Source organism: Malus sylvestris, chromosome 12 (assembly GCF_916048215.2).
Source record: "Malus sylvestris chromosome 12, drMalSylv7.2, whole genome shotgun sequence".
NCBI lineage: Eukaryota > Viridiplantae > Streptophyta > Magnoliopsida > Rosales > Rosaceae > Malus > Malus sylvestris.
Window position 1 is genome coordinate 13,421,597 of NC_062271.1, and position 17,375 is coordinate 13,438,971.

Genomic DNA, 17,375 nt, shown 5'->3' on the forward strand with positions numbered 1-17,375 from the left:
GGATTTGGGTTATTCAAGTCCATATCTGATTTACCTAGGGTTTTAAGTGCCTATAAATACTCATAAACCCCCTTGGCCGAACTCACCACAATTCACAATTCACTCCAGAAATTCGTCCAACCCTCTCCACACTCTTGCCGTAGCTACCAAACACCATTCCCCCTAGTTCTAAGTTCTTGCCGCACCATTCCCATCCCCTAAACACTACTACATTCCTCCATAACCATGCATCCATACACCTAAGGCCCTAAACCTGTCCCTAGACCCTTTGCCGCACCAAGGAGGAGGAGAAGGAAGCTTGGAAGTTCATGCAATTCAAGTTCGTGTCGCTGGAATTTCTAGGTGTTTCTTTTCCTTTGATTTCAATGTTTAAATTCAATTCTCTTTGTTTTGTGCGTATGAGGAACTAAACCCCCCCTTGGCTAGGGGGGGATTCGAAATACATGTTTATGCTTGCGATATGATTTGATTACTTCTAATTGCGTTTCATAAGTTGTGAATTCAATTTACTTATCTATGTCAATTACATTGATTTGTGTGTGTTGGTTGAGAGTGCACGCTTAATTCTCATGCATAAATTGAATGCTAGGATATAAGGAAATTTCACCTAATCGTTATGGACTTATATTCGCAAGTAGTAAAGGTTGATGATCTCAATCGCGTTAAGTAAATTCTTGGCATAAGTTTCATGCAATCATAGTAACAAGTGCTTCGTCAATGCTTATGGTTTTCATAGAACTTAATGATTCTTGCATGTATCTCTATTATGCAATCATCCAATTCAATAACGTTAGGAAAATCTGAAGGTTAATTTAAGCGGACCTAATTAACTTGGGGCGTTGAGAATTCATGGGTTATTGAAAAGCAATTGGAAATCGTTTTGAATGCAAGTATAACATGTGTGGAGATGAACCCCTTAGCTAGCCTTCCATTCATCCATTTAAACCAAATTCGTTTTAAAATCTGTTCGTTTACAAGTTTTGTTTTGTTTTCAAATTCGTCCAAAATCAATCCCCCTTTTCTTTGTTAAGTCATATTAGTTAGAAGTCAAGTTAGTTTGTGTTTTTAAGTGTTTTGAGTCAAGTTAAAACCAATTTTCGTCCAAGTTTGTGTCTAGTGTTCAAAACTGCCCAGATTGTGGTTTTAAGGCAGTTTTGAGTGTTTCTGGGCTGTTTTGAGTTTTTTGGTTTGTTTTGGTGTTTTAAAGTTTAGTTTTGCATTCTTTGAGTCTAGTTTAGTGTTTTAAACTTGTTTTTACGTATTTGAGTCAGTTTTCAAGTGATTTTGCAATCCCTCCTAATCCCCGGCCTAGAACGATCCCTACTTACATACTTACTACAATTGATAAAAAGAGGGTTAATTTGAGTGCTAGTTAATTTTCACATCAACACATTCATACACTACGTCACAAACACATTTTCAGCCATCTTTCTCTCTTTTGCCACACCCCCAATCCATCCTAAACACCGCCATACCATCTCCCATCCATTCCTCCATACAAATACCATCCAAACCTGTCCCCAAAACCTTGTGCCGCAGCAAAGAGGAAGGAGGAGAAGCCTTGGACGTACATGCCATTCAAGTTAGGATCGTTGGAGCGTTTAGGGGTTTTCTTTCTTTTGATTTCAATGTTTAAATTCTATACTCTTTGTTTTGTACGTATGAGGAACTAAACCCCCCCCCCCCTTGGCTAGGGGGGATTCGAAACCATGTTTATGCTTGCTATATAATTTGATTACTTTCAATTGCGTTTCATAAGTTGTGAATTCAATTTACTTATCTGCATGAATTAAAACTGATTTGTGTGTGTTGGTTGAGAGTGCACGCTTAATTTTCATGCATAAGTTTGATGCTAGGATATAAGGGAATTTCACCTAATCGTTATGAACTTATATTCAAAAGTAGTAAAGGTTGTTGATCACAATCGATTTAAGTAAATTCTTGGCATAAGTATCATGCAATTCATAGTAACGAGTGCCTCGCCAATGCTTATGATTTTCATAGAACTTAATGATCTTTGCTTGTATCTTTGTTATGCAATTCATGCAGGGAACTTGTGAGGAATGCTTTGGGTTGTCATATGCAATTCATCCAATTTGATAACTTTAGGAAAATCTGAGGGTTAATTAGTGCAATTCACGGTTAATTTGGGGCGTTGGGAATTCATGGTTTATTGAGAAGCAATTGGAAATCGTTTTGTATGCAAGTGTGACATGTGTGGAGAAGAACCCCTTAGCTAGCTTTCCATCCATTCACTTTTATCAAATTCGTTTTAGAATCTGTTCAATTTACAAAGTTTGTTCTTGTTTTCAATTTTCGTCAAAACTCAATCCCCATTTATTTTGAAGTGTTAGATTAGTTAGAAATCAATTTAGTTTGTGTTTTTAAGTGTCTTGAGTCAAGTCATAACCCAATTTCGTCCAATTTAGTGTTAGGTGTTCAAAACTGCCGAGAAAGTGTTTTTAAGGCAGTTTTGAGTGTTTATTTGCTGTTTTGAGTCTTTTGGTTTGTTTTGGTGTTTTATAGTTTAGTTTTGCATTCTTTGAGTCTAGTTTAGTGTTTTAAACTTTGTTTTTACGTTTTGAGTCAGTTTCAAGTGATTTGGCAATCCCTCCTAATCCCCGGCCTAGAACGATCCCTACTTACATACTTTGCTACAATTGATAAAAAGAGGGTTTAATTTGTGTGCTTATATATTTCGCATCACCTATCCAATGTGTACCCAAGAAATCTGGAGTGACGGTTGTAGAAAATGCGGAGAATGAGCTTGTGCTCACCCGAATTCAAACCGGTTGGCGAGTGTGCATTGATTATAGGAAGCTCAACGCCACCACAAGGAAGGATCACTTCCCATTGCCGTTTCTAGATCAAATGCTTGAGAGGTTAGCGGGTCATTCCTTCTATTATTTTCGTGATGGTTATTCTGGTTATAATCAAATTGTCATTGCCTTGGATGATCAAGAAAAGACCACTTTTACTTGTCCCTTTGGAACGTTTGCATATCGAGGCATGCCATTCGGTTTGTACAATGCTCCTGCCACGTTTCAAAGGTGTATGGTTAGCATATTTTCTGACTATGTTGAAAGGATTATTGAGATATTTATGGATGATTTTAGTGTGTTTGGTAATTCATTTGATAATTGCTTGGATAATCTCACTTTAATCTTGAAACGTTGTGTTGAAACAAACCTTGTGTTAAATTGGGAGAAATGCCATTTTATGGTTAAACAAGGTATTGTTTTGGGTCATATAATCTCTGAAAAAGGAATTGAGGTTGATAAGTCTAAAATAGATCTTGTACGCTACTTACCCTCTCCTACTTCGGTGAGAGAGGTTAGTTCTTTTCTTGGTCATGTAGGATTCTATCGACGATTTATCAAGGACTTTTCCAAGATTGCACAGCCCTTATGCTGTCTCCTACAAAAGGAAGTGTCTTTTGAGTTCAACGAGGCGTGTGAGCAAGCATTCAACCATCTCAAGGACTTACTTACCACGGTACCAATCATCACTCCACCAGATTGGTCCATTCCCTTTGAGCTAATGTGTGATGCATCGGATTATGCACTTGGAGCTGTTTTGGGTCAAAGGAAAAACAAGCTGCCACATGTTATTTATTATGCTTCTCGTACCTTAAATGATGCACAATTAAATTATTCTACAACTGAGAAAGAGCTCTTGGCAGTTGTCTTTGCATTAGATAAGTTTAGATCATATTTAATTGGCACTAAAGTCATTGTTTTCATTGACCATGCAGCCTTGAAGTACTTGTTCACAAAGAAAGAAGCTAAACCTAGACTCATTCGTTGGATGCTTCTACTTCAAGAGTTTGATATCAAAATTAAGGACAAAAAAGGGAGTGACAATGTAGTTGCCGACCATCTAAGCAGGTTGGTGCGTGAAGAGGAGGCTCTTCCCATATCTGAAACGTTTCCAGATGAACAACTCTTGTCCATTAAGGTAAGTGAGCCTTGGTACGCAGATTTGGTGAATTATTTGGTGACTAAACAAGTTCCTAGCACCCTAAACAAATTCCAACGTGATAAACTTAAGAAGGATGCTAGATTTTATGTTTGGGATGACCCATACTTGTGGAAATATTGCATCAGATTATAAGAACATGTGTGCATGAATCAGATTTTCACTCAATTTTAAGTTTTTGTCACACATATGCATGTGGGGGTCATTTTGGCACCTAAAGGACAGCTTTTAAGGTTCTTCAATGTGGTTTTCATTGGCCTACTTTGTTTAAAGATGCTAGAACCTTTTGTTTAACCTGTGAACGCTGCCAAAAGACAGGTAATATAGGCCAAAGAGATCAAATGCCGCAGGTACCCATCTTTGTTGTTTGGGGTATTGATTTTATGGGTCCTTTTCCTTCATCTTTTGGTTTCCATTACATATTACTTGCAGTTGATTATGTTTCAAAGTGGGTGGAAGCGAAAGCCACTCGAACTAACGATTCTAAAGTTGTGGCAGATTTTGTGAAAACTAATATCTTTTCTAGATTTGGGATGCCTAGGGTGCTAATAAGTGATGGGGGGTCTCATTTTTGCAATCGTACCATTGAGGCATTACTCAAGAAGTATCGTGTGACACATAAGGTTTCCACACCTTATCACCCCAAACCAATGGCCAAGCCAAGGTGTCTAATAGAGAGATCAAACAGATTTTGGAGAAGACCGTTGGGCCAAATAGAAAAGATTGGAGCTTACGGTTGGATGATGCACTATGGGCGTATTGAACGGCTTACAAAACCCCCATTGGTATGTCTCCTTTTCGGCTTGTGTATGGCAAACCATGCCATCTCCCTGTGGAATTAGAACATAGAGCTCATTGGGCTATCAAGACCTTCAATTTGAATGTAGACCAAGCTGGAATTTATAGAAAGCTTCAATTGAGTGAACTTGATGAGATAAGGCATGAAGCTTATGAGAATGCTAGAATTTACAAAGAGAAGACCACGGCATTCCATGATAAGATGCTTCGAGGCAAGACTTTCACACTAGGGCAGAAAGTGTTGTTGTTCAACTCCCATCTTCGTCTATTCACTGGTAAGTTACGTTCCAAGTGGGTTGGTCCGTTTGTTATTACTAATCTTTTTGTGCATGGTGCAGTCCAAATTAAGAGCTTGAGAACTGGGCAAGAATTCAAGGTGAATGGACATTGATGCGTAAAATAACTAAACACACAAATTAAACCCTCTTGTTGACAATTGTAGTATGGATAAGTAGGGATCGTTCTTAAACCGCGGATTAGGAGGGATTGCTAAACACTCTAAACTGACTCAAATATGTAAAACAAAGTTTAAAAACACTAAACTAGACTCAACGAATGCAAAACTAAACTCTAAAACACTAAAACAAACCAAAAGACTCAAAACAGCACAAAAACACTCAAAACTGCCTTAAAAACACTTTCTGGGCAGTTTTGAACTCCAACACCAACTTGGACGAAATTTGGTTTTCTAATGGCTCAAAACACTTAAAAACATAATCTAAGACAAATTCTAACTAATACGACTCCAAGAAATAAGGTGGGGTTGATTTTGGACGAAAATAAGTAAATTTAGACAAGAACAATGTAAACAGATTCTTGGACAAAATTAGGTGAATTGATGAGATATGGGGTAACTAGAGGGTTCTTCTCCACACATGATACACTTGCATTCAAATTTGATTTCCAATTGCTTCTTTCAATAAACCATGAATCTCAACGCCCTAGGTTAACTGTGATAGCACTTTTTTAACCTTCAAGTCTTCCTTAAGTTATTGAATTGGATGGGAATGCACATGCAACAACTCAAAACATTCTCTAAAAGTCCCTTGCGTGAAACGCACAATAAAGATATAATCAAAGATCATTAAGCTTCATGAAAACTATAAGCATTGACGAGGCAATTGTTACTATGAAAAGCATGAAACGTTTGCCAAGAATTCACTTAACACGATCGTTTATAAGCGACCTCCACTACTTGCAAATATAAGGTTGTAACTATTAGGTGAAACTTCCTTATATTTTAGCTTCAAATTCCTGCATGAAAACTAAGTTGACCACCTTAATCAACACACAAAAATAAGTCATCAATCAAACGGGTAAGCAAATTGCATTCACAATTCATGAAATAACAATTAGAAGTAATCAATTCATCTTGCAAGCATAATCATGGTATTGAATAGGCCCCTAGCCAAAAAGGCTTAGTTCCTCATGTTCACAAAACAAAGGAAAACAGATTTATACATTGTAAATATAAGAAAGAAAACAGATTCATCCAATTCAATAACGTTAGGAAAATCTGAAGGTTAATTTAAGCGGACCTAATTAACTTGGGGCATTGAGAATTCATGGTTTATTGAAAAGCAATTGGAAATCGTTTTGTATGCAAGTATAACATGTGTGGAGATGAACCCCTTAGCTAGCCTTCCATTCACCCATTTAAATCAAATTCGTTTTTACAATCTGTTCAAATTTACAAAGTTTGTTTTGTTTTTAAATTCGTCCAAAACCAATCCCCCTTTGTTTTAAAGTGTCAAATTAGTTAGTAAGTGTTTTACTTTGTGTTTTTAAGTGTTTTGATTCAAGTTAAAACCCAAATTCGTCCAATTTGGTGCTTAGTGTCCAAAACTGCCCAGATTGTGTTTTTAAGGCAGTTTTGAGTCTTTTGGTTTGTTTTGGTGTTTTAAAGTTTAGTTTTTGATGCGTAAATAGATAAGCACACAAATTAAACCCTCTTTTGTCAAATTGTAGTAAAGATGTAAGTAGGGATCGTTCTAAACCGGGGATTAGGAGGGATTGCTAAACTCTTGAAAACTAACTCAATAATGTAAAAACAAAGTTTAAAACACTAAACTAGACTCAAAGAATGTAAAATTAAAAGGTAAAACACTTAAACAAACATAAAACTCAAAACAGCAACCTAATGACTCAAAACTGCCTAAAAACCACTTTCTGGGCAGTTTTGAGAACCTAACAAGAACTTGGACGAATTTGGATGAAAACTTGGATCAAAACACTTAGAAACACAAATCAAAACACTTTCTAACTAATCTAAGACTTCAAATAAAGGGGGATTTGTTTTGGACGAAAATTGAAAACAAAACAGAAACTTTAAAACAAAACAGATTGTAAAACGTTTTTGGATGAAAAGGATGGATAAAAAGGCTAGTTAGGAGGTTCTTCTCCACACATGTCACACTTGCAAACAAAACGATTTTCAGTTGTTCTTCCAATAAATTATGAAACTCAACACCCCAAGTTAATTAGATACGCTTAAATTAACCTTCAAGTTCTCCTTAAGTTAATGAATTGGATGGGAAAGCGCATTGATGTGAAAATTAACTTGACACACAAATTAAACCCTATTTGTGACAATTGTAGTAATGATGTAAGTAGGGATCGTTCTAACCGGGGATTAACTAGGGGTGCTAATCTAATACAAATCGACTTAGAAACACAAAAACTAAACTTAAAGACACTAATTAGACTACTAAGATTCAAAACAGATTTGAAACACTCAAATCTGCCCAAAACTGACTAAAACAAATTAATTGACTCAAACAGCAACTAAGACAAGATTTGGACGAATTTGACAAAACTTATGACTCAAAATACTTAAAAACACCAAAGAGGACAGATTATGAAGACTCAAACTTAACAAAATATGGGGGAATTGTGTTTGGCCGAATTTGAACTAAATGCACAGATTGTAAATTAAAACAGATTGTAAACTAAATGTGATGAATCAATGGGTGATGGAATGGCTAAGGGGTTCTTCTCCACACATGAAATTTATGCAACGTAATCGATTCGTTTGATGGTTGCTTGGCAAATCTCACATTAATCTTAAAACGATGCATGGAAACTAACCTTGTTTTAAATTGGGAAAAGTGTCACTTTATGGTAAAACAAGGCATAGTTTTAGGGCATATTGTTTCTGCAAGGGGAATTGAGGTTGATAAATCGAAAATAGATCTTGTACGCTACTTACCCTCTCCGACTTCGGTTAGAGAGGTTCGTTCGTTTTTGGGACATGCAGGATTTTATAGGCGATTCATCAAGGACTTTTCAAAGATTTCCACACCCCTATGCCGACTTCTCCAAAAGGATGTGACCTTCGACTTCAACGAGGAATGTGAAAAGGCGTTCAAACACCTCAAAGAGATGCTAACTTCGGCCCCCATCATTCGGCCACCAGATTGGAGCATTCCCTTCGAGCTTATGTGCGATGCATCCGATTATGCTCTAGGCGCTGTTTTGGGACAAAGGAAGGACAAACAGCCACACGTCATATATTATGCCTCTCGGACCTTGAACGATGCTCAATTGAACTACTCCACCACGGAAAAAGAACTCCTTGCCGTTGTTTTTGCTTTAGATAAGTTTCGTTCTTATTTACTTGGTACTAAAGTAATAATTTACACTGATCATGCAGCATTGAAGTACTTGCTCACGAAGAAGGAGGCTAAACCAAGGCTTATTCGATGGATGCTTCTTCTCCAAGAGTTCGATATCGAAATCCAAGACAAGAAAGGAAGTGAGAACGTTGTGGCTGATCACTTGAGCCGTTTGGTGCATGAAGAAGATGTCATACCTATTCCAGAGACATTCCCGGATGAGCAATTGATGTCCTTAAAGGTTAGTGCACCTTGGTATGCCGATATTGTTAATTTTTTGGTGTCAAAACGTATTCCAAGTGAGTTCACTAGGCACCAACGTGATAAACTTAGGCATGATGCACGGTTTTTTGTGTGGGATGATCCGTACTTATGGAAATTTTGCCCCGATCAGATTATACGTCGTTGTGTGCATGATTCTGAATGTCATTCAATTTTGAGTTTTTGTCACACATATGCATGTGGAGGGCACTTTGGCACACAACGTACAGCCCTCAAGGTGTTACAATGTGGATTCTATTGGCCTAGTATTTTTAAAGATGCTAAAACTTTTTGCTTAACGTGTGATAAATGCCAACGAATGGGTGGTATTAGTGCAAGGGACCAAATGCCGCAGGTTTCTATCCTAAATGTTGAAATTTTTGATGTTTGGGGTATTGATTTTATGGGTCCCTTCCCTTCATCGTATGGTTTCATGTATATTTTGCTTGCGGTTGATTATGTGTCGAAATGGGTGGAAGCCAAGGCCACCCGGACTAATGATTCTAAAGTGGTTGCAGATTTTATTAGAACTAACATTTTTGCAAGGTTTGGAATGCCACGAGTGATCATTAGTGATGGAGGGTCACATTTTTGCAATCGGACCATTGAAGCGTTATTGAGGAAATACAGTGTCACCCATAAGGTTTCTACACCTTACCATCCTCAAACGAATGGCCAAGCCGAGGTTTCCAACCGAGAGATCAAGCAAATACTTGAGAAGACAGTTGGGCCAACAAGGAAGGATTGGAGCTTACGGTTAGATGATGCACTTTGGGCGTATCGTACGGCGTACAAAACCCCCATTGGGATGTCCCCCTTCCGACTTGTCTATGGCAAGGCGTGCCATCTTCCCGTTGAATTGGAGCACAAAGCACTTTGGGCCATCAAGAAGTTTAACATGAACCTCGATGAAGCGGGAAGTCAAAGGAGATTGCAATTGAATGAGCTTGATGAGATACGGCACGAGGCATACAATAATGCAAGCATTTACAAGCAAAAGACCAAAGCTTTCCATGACAACATGATCCGTGGGAAATCATTCTCAATTGGGCAGAAAGTGCTATTGTTCAATTCCCGTTTACGTTTGTTTCCCGGTAAGTTACGTTCTAAGTGGATTGGACCGTTTGTTATTACTAATGTTTTTGTTCATGGTGCAGTCCAAATCCAAAGCTTGAAAACGGGACAAGAATTCAAGGTGAACGGGCATCGTTTGAAGCCCTATTATGACACCTTTGTGGAGCATGCCGTGGATGACATACCCTTGGCTGCCGTGGGCCCTAGTAAGGAGTGAATGAGGTCTTCGTCCGGCTGTACGACGTTAAAGCAAGCGCTACTTGGGAGGCAACCCATGCATTCAACAAAGGAGGACATAGAGAGCACTCCAATTCCAGATTTGCGTTCCTAAACTCTTCTCTTTGTTGTTCAATTCGTTTCTGCTATGTTAGGTTGTTTAGATGTTGTTTTGTTTGTTTGTTTGTTATTTGTGTGAGTCTATGCTTGAAACATTGAGGACAATGTTTGATTTAAGTGTGGGGGGGTAACCAAAGTGTTTTGATGCAAATTCGTAGGGTTTTGTCACCCATAATTTCAAATGTTGTTTCTTGCTGTTTTTAAGCCTTTTTAAGCTGTTTTGGTGTGTTTTAATGTGTTTTGAGTCAAAAATCCGAAAATCCCATAAAAATTTGAAAAATTTGTTTTAAAAAACCCAAAAAGAGTCGTTTTTGTGTGTTTGTTTGTGTCTTAGGGTACCTTCCAACACAATGATGAGGATTCGGTTTGTAATTGCATGACGGTTAAAGAGAGTTATAAACATGGATAAAAGTTTGATTTACTCTTTGGTTTATGCTTGGTTGTGGTTATAACTTATGAATTCACATGTAATCATAAAGTAAAAATCCGTTTTTGTAACATGCTTGAAGGAAGTAACTCAAACTAACGCTACAACCTTGTGAGACTTAAGCCTAAACGTTTATTTGGAGAGTTAAAATCTGTGCATTCTTTGTTTTCTAAAGTCGTTGCATGATCTCATTATTCTCTGCTTGGTTGCTACTTAGAAGGCGTTTCATCACTTAGAACCAAACACTAGAACTCATGCCCATTTCATTCAAAACATGTCATTGATTTGCATAACACATATTCAAGATTAAGTTGTGTAGTGTCCACCATAGCCCAAAAGCTGTATATCCCTATTCCATTATGTTTTGTAGGTTTTAACCCCGTTGAGCCTTGTTTAGCCTATGTTCTTTGTTAACCACATTATCCTCACCTAGCCTAGATTAGGACCATCCACACCCTTGTTCTTAAAACGTAGTAAAGCATAACGCAAGATGAATTCCTTTTGATCAATGTGTGCGGGAAACAAGTGTTGGGGAAGGATTAATGATATAGGGATGTGCCAAAGTCTTGAATGAGGCACGGCAAAGAAGAGAAAAAAAATGAGAAAAGAAAGAAAAAAATTCGTGAAAAATAGAAAGAAAAAAGAAAAGTTGTGAAAAACATGCAAAATAGTTGAAATGCATGTGAAAAAGAGTTCCAAAGTGTTGTTTGTTGAAGAAAGGGTCCAAAGAGTTGCATTCGGCCCTAATTGATTGTTTGAGTCTTCCCTTCTGTTTTGAATTTGATTTCGGCATGCTAAAGTGAATTCTAAGTTTCGATTTCCATACTTTGCTTACTATTGTTTTAAAGAACGTTTGTTTTCCATATCCGTTTTTGTTAGCCAATACCTTAAGCCCCGTTACAACCCTTAACTTTAATCTTGAGTGTTGTGTATTTCAATTTGTGGAGTTTAAAATTGGTATGAGCATATGGTGTCACTGATTCTCGCATCTAAGTAGTAGCATTCCATTCATGAGATCATATTTATAAACATGTTATTAACTCCGGAAATTGTTTTCTTTGTTATACATATATGTGAGCATTCGTTTTTATTGTTACATCAATCTTCTCACATATAACTAGTGTAGGGTGTGTAGTTAGAAAATCTGAGTGAAAATAGAGTGCATATCTAGTAAGGAATTGAGGGATTCTCTAAGGCACGTTACTACATTCAAAACATTGTTTTAATTGGTTAAATGTGAACTAGTAAGTAGTGACTATGATTAAGTTTGGGCTTAAGTGTAAAGATGGTTAAAATCTGTGGGAATGATGATTTTTAACATGTCATGTGCATTGGAAATCCCTGAGGCGATTGTTGGAAGGTTTAGGTTGTTTTACTTGTTTTATTTCGTTTTGTTTTGCTCGAGGACTAGCAAAAGCTAAGTGTGGGGGAATTTGATAGGAGCATATTTATGCGCCTTAGTTTAGCTTGTTCTTGTGCATTTATAGTGTTTTTGCTTAGTAAAGTAGTCTTTTAAGCTAGTTTTATGTGTTTTCAGGTTCTAAGGGCAAAGTATGCAAAATAATGCATTTTGGAGCCTTTTGGAGCAAAGTTGAGCTTGGAATGGATGTCATATGCTTGGAGCCAAGAGGATGGACGAAATTGAAGATTTGAAGATGATGTTTCCTACTTGAACAAGGTTTCCTAGTCGAAGTAGGAAAGTGCCTAAGTGAAGATGGAATCCTAGTTGAATTAGGATTCCTAGTCAAAATGGGTTTCCTAGTTGAATTAGGATTCCTTGAAGATGAAGATTCCTACTCAAACAAGGTTTCCTACTTGAAGTAGGAAAGTTAAATCCAAATGGCATCAAGTTGCAGCTACAAAGAAGATTTCCAAGTCCAAGAAGGAGAAGGAATCCAGAATGAAGAAGGAATGACAAAGACAAGGTTTCCTAATCCTAATAGGCAAAGTTTCCAAATGCAATGAGGAGTCCTTATCCATTTAGGATACCTTATCCTTGTTCTAGAAACCTTATCCATCCTTGCCGTGAGTTTTCCTTGCATTAGAGGGTTTCTAGAAGCCCTAATCTGCCCTATCCTTTAAGTGCCGCACCTATCCCTTCTAGAAACCTGATTTCCTTGCCTTGCAAGGCCATCTAGAAGCCTTATCCACCTTATCCCTATCCAGCCGCACCTAGGACCCCTTTTCCCTTGCAAAATCTGATTGTTAGACCTATTTCCTTGTGGATTTGGGTTATCCAAGTCCATATCCGATTACCCTAAGGTTTTAAGTGCCTATATATACTCCTATTAACCCCTAAATCAGATCACCACTCACCACAATTCAGAATTCACTCCAGAAATTCGTCCAAACTCTCTCCACACCTTTGCCGCACCATTCTCTTCCCCTAAACACTACTACATCCATCCATAACCATGCATCCATACACCTAAGGTCCTAAACTAGTCCCTAGACCCTTTGCCGCACCAAGGAGGAGGAGAAAGAAGCTCGGAAGTTCATGCAATTCAAGTTCGCGTCGCTGGAATTTCTAGGTGTTTCTTTTCCTTTGATTTCAATGTTTAAATTCAATTCTCTTTGTTTTGTGCGTATGAGGAACTAAACCTCCCCTTGGCTAGGGGGGGATTCAAAATACATGTTTATGCTTGCGTTATGATTTGATTACTTCTAATTGCGTTTCATAAGTTGTGAATTCAATTTACTTATCTATGTGGATTACATTGATTTGTGTGTGTTGGTTGAGAGTGCACGCTTAATTATCATGCATAAATTGAATGCTAGGATATAAGGAAATTTCACCTAATCGTTATGGAATTATATTCACAAGTAGTAAAGGTTGATGATCTCAATCACGTTAAGTAAATTCTTGGCATAAGTTTCATGCAATCATAGTAACAAGTGCTTCGTCAATGCTTATGGTTTTCATAGAACTTAATGATTCTTGCTTGTATCTCTATTATGCAATCATGTAGGGGACTTGTGGGGAATGTTTTGGGTTGTCGTATGCAATCATCCAATTCAATAACGTTAGGAAAATCTGAGGGTTAATTTAAGCGGACCTAATTAACTTGGGGCATTGAGAATTCATGGTTTATTGAAAAGCAATTGGAAATCATTTTTGTATGCAAGTATAACATGTGTGGAGATGAACCCCTTAGCTAGCCTTCCATTCACCCATTTAAATCAAATTCGTTTTTACAATCTGTTCTAATTTACAAAGTTTGTTTTGTTTTAAATTCGTCCAAAACCAATCCCCCTTTGTTTTAAAGTGTCAAATTAGTTAGTAAGTGTTTTACTTTGTGTTTTTAAGTGTTTTGATTCAAGTTAAAACCCAAATTCGTCCAATTTGGTGCTTAGTGTCCAAAACTGCCCAGATTGTGTTTTTTAAGGCAGTTTTGAGTGTTTTGGTGCTGTTTTGAGTCTTTTGGTTTGTTTTGGTGTTTTAAAGTTTAGTTTTGCATTCTTTGAGTCTATTTTAGTGTTTTAAACTTGTTTTTACATTTTTGAGTCAATTCCAAGTGATTTTGCAATCCCTCCTAATCCCCGGTCTAGAACGATCCCTACTTACATACATTGCTACAATTGATAAAAAGAGGGTTTAATTTGAGTGTCAACATAATTTTCACATCAAATTTTGGCGCCGTTGCCGGGGATTAGCAACTTTGCTAATCCCTTGGATTGTTATTTTCGTTTTTCTTATTAGATCAGATTCTTATGTTATTTTGTTTCTTGTTTTAGGTACTTGTTTATGACTCGGAGTTCTAATCCGGTTCAAGAACATATTTTAGACTTTGACGACGATTTTGAGCGTGAGTTGAGACGAAAGAGGAAGAACCCGGAACCTAGTGAATCAAGTGCAAGTTCCGAGTCCGTTTCTGAAGTTGAAGAGGAAGTGGAAGACATGGCAGCGGACAACCGAACGATCAAGGAGCTTTCCGCGTCGGGATTGGATAATGCCGCACCTCTATGTATCCAGTACCCTAGGGCGGCTCAGGACAAAACTGCCGAGTTCGAATTAAAGTCAAGCTTGTTACATCACATTCCGAAGTACCATGGGCTGTCCATGGAAGATCCAAACAAGCACTTGAAGGAGTTTGAAGTCGTTTGCTCAAGCATGACTCCGGTAAACGTGGACGGGAGTATATTGAAGATGAAGGCTTTCCCCTTTTCTCTTATGGAAAAGGCGAAGGATTGGTTATATGAATTAGCTCCCGGAACGGTCACATCTTGGGAGAGCATGAAACGGGCTTTCTTAGAGAAGTTTTTTCCAACCTCTCGAGTCATTCTCCTACGAAAAAGGATAAGTGGAATTCAACAAGAAGAAGGTGAGTCTTTTCCTACATATTATGAACGTTTTAAATCTCTTGTTGCTTCTTGTCCACAGCATCAAATGAAAGAGTTCTTCTGCAATACTTCTACGAGGGACTTCTACCAATCGAACGACAAATGCTAGATGCCTCGGCGGGAGGAGCATTGGTAGACAAGACCCCCACGGCAGCAAAGACTTTGATTGCCAATCGAGCGTTGAACGCTCAACAATACGAAGGTGTTGGACAAAGAGGCACCACACGGCAACACCAAGTGAATGAGGTAAGTGCCATAACCGAACTTCAAAATCAAATGGCTAACCTTACTACTTTGCTTTCTTAGGTTGTGGAAGGGCCAAAAGTTCAAAATGTAAGTGCGTGTGGCGTATGTTCCATGCAAGGACACCCTACGGACAAGTGCCCACAACTGATTGAGAACGGAGGGTGGGAGACCCTAAATGCCGTGGGTTTTGGGCAGCAATACCAACAAAGGAATGATCCCTTTTCTAACACCTACAATCCCGGTTGGCGTGATCATCCAAATTTCAAATGGCGAGAATCCCAACAAGGCCAACAACAAAGCACATTTAGGCAACAACCCCCGGGTTTCTATCAAAAGCCATTTGCACCAACTCAACCCCAAGCACAACCCACCCAAAAATCAGGTTCGTCTATTGATAATGATCAAATTTTTAATTTACTAACTTCTATGGCGCAGGGAATGCAAAATAGGGACAAAAAGGTGGACGAGTTGGAGAAACAAGTAGGGCAAATTGCCGAGTTCATGGGGCAGTTTCGAGAGCAAGGCAGGTTGCCTAGCTCAACCATTGCAAATCCGAAAGGCGGCTTTGAATCCGCCAAGGCAATCATGTTAAGAAGTGGGAAACAAGTAGGAACAACCCCACCACCATCCAAATCAGCCCCAAACAAGGTGGAGGAAGTGATAATTGAAGAGGAGGAACAAGGGTTGGCCACGGCAAGGAAAGATGTTCCTTTGCCGCAAGTCCCCATGGCTCCTAAGCCATCCAATCTGCCAAATAAAGGTACAATTGTGTCCAATTCCATTCCTACTGATGATTTTCCTTTGAATGTCCCATTTCCTAGTAGGTTCAAGCAAACAAAGAAAGAAGAAGCTGAAAAGGACATTCTAGAGACGTTCCGGAAAGTGCAAGTCAATATACCTCTCCTTGACGCAATTAAGCAAGTACCTAGGTACGCCAAGTTTTTGAAGGAACTATGTACAACAAGAAAGAGAATTTCAAACAAAGAGGTTGTCCAGGTAAGTGAGAATGTTTCCGCTGTTTTGCAAAGAAAATTACCTCCTAAATGCAAAGATCCGGGAAGTTTTACAATTCCATGTGTTATAGGCAATACTAAATTTGAACATGCTATGTTAGATCTAGGAGCTTCAATTAATGTCATGCCATACTCAATATATGCATCCATGAACTTAGCAGAGCTTAAACACGATGGTGTTATAATTCAATTAGCCGATCGTTCTAATGCATATCCGAAAGGAGTTTTGGAAGATGTGTTGGTGCAGGTGGATAACTTGATATTTCCAGCGGATTTCTACGTTTTAGAGATGGAGGACTCACCAAATGTCACCCCATTGCCGATTCTACTTGGGAGGCCTTTCATGAAAACAGCACGCACCAAGATCGATGTTTTCAAAGGGACGTTGACAATGGAATTTGATGGGGAGATTATTCACTTTAACATTTCTGAAGCTATGAAATTTCCTAAAGATGATCATTCTTGTTTTTCGATTGATATATTGGATGAATTGGCGCAGGATTATCTTGATATGTTGGAGGACGATCCACTCGAAACGACAATTGCACAAGGATTTGGCACAGAACCCAACATGGCCGTACCAAAGGATGAACATGCCGAGCTTGTGGCTGCCTTGGAATCATTGCCAAAACAACATGGTAAGCTTTCTAACCCAATTCCAATTCCCGTTTCCACTAATACGTTGTTACCTTCTGTGATTCAGGCCCCCGTTCTTGAGCTTAAACCGTTGCCGGACCATTTAAAGTATGCATTCTTGGGAGAGGAAGAGACGTTGCCCATCATTGTCTCTTCAACACTCACGGCATTAGAGGAAGAAAAGTTGATTCGGGTGTTGAAAGAGCACAAAACAGCCATCGGATGGACATTGGCCGATATTAAGGGAATTAGCCCTACAACATGCATGCATCGCATATTTCTAGAGGAGGGGGCTAAACCAACTCGAGAGGCTCAACGCCGGCTCAACCCTCCGATGATGGAAGTCGTGAAAAAGGAGATTATAAAACTTCTCGACTGTGGAGTGATCTATCCAATCTCGGATAGCCGTTGGGTCTCACCGGTTCAAGTTGTCCCAAAGAAGTCCGGAGTCACTGTGGTGAAGAATGTCGAGGATGAGCTTGTGCCAACCCGTATTCAAACAGGTTGGAGAGTATGCATTGACTATAGGAAGCTCAACAACACCACAAGGAAGGACCACTTTCCACTACCATTCATCGATCAAATGCTAGAAAGGTTAGCCGGTCATTCTTTTTATTGTTTTCTTGACGGTTATTCGGGATATAATCAAAT

The 17,375-nt window shown here is 38.6% G+C and overlaps 1 protein-coding gene across 1 annotated transcript in view; it reads left to right on the plus strand.

Annotated features, from left to right (window-relative positions):
- The window catches only part of LOC126592166 (uncharacterized), a 48,445-nt gene that overhangs the window by 18,980 nt on the left and 12,090 nt on the right, over positions 1-17,375 (plus strand). The window contains exon 4 of the mRNA XM_050257907.1: positions 3,824-3,957. Within this exon, the coding sequence (XP_050113864.1) occupies positions 3,824-3,957 (134 nt within the window). The remainder of the gene's footprint in view (positions 1-3,823; positions 3,958-17,375) is intronic.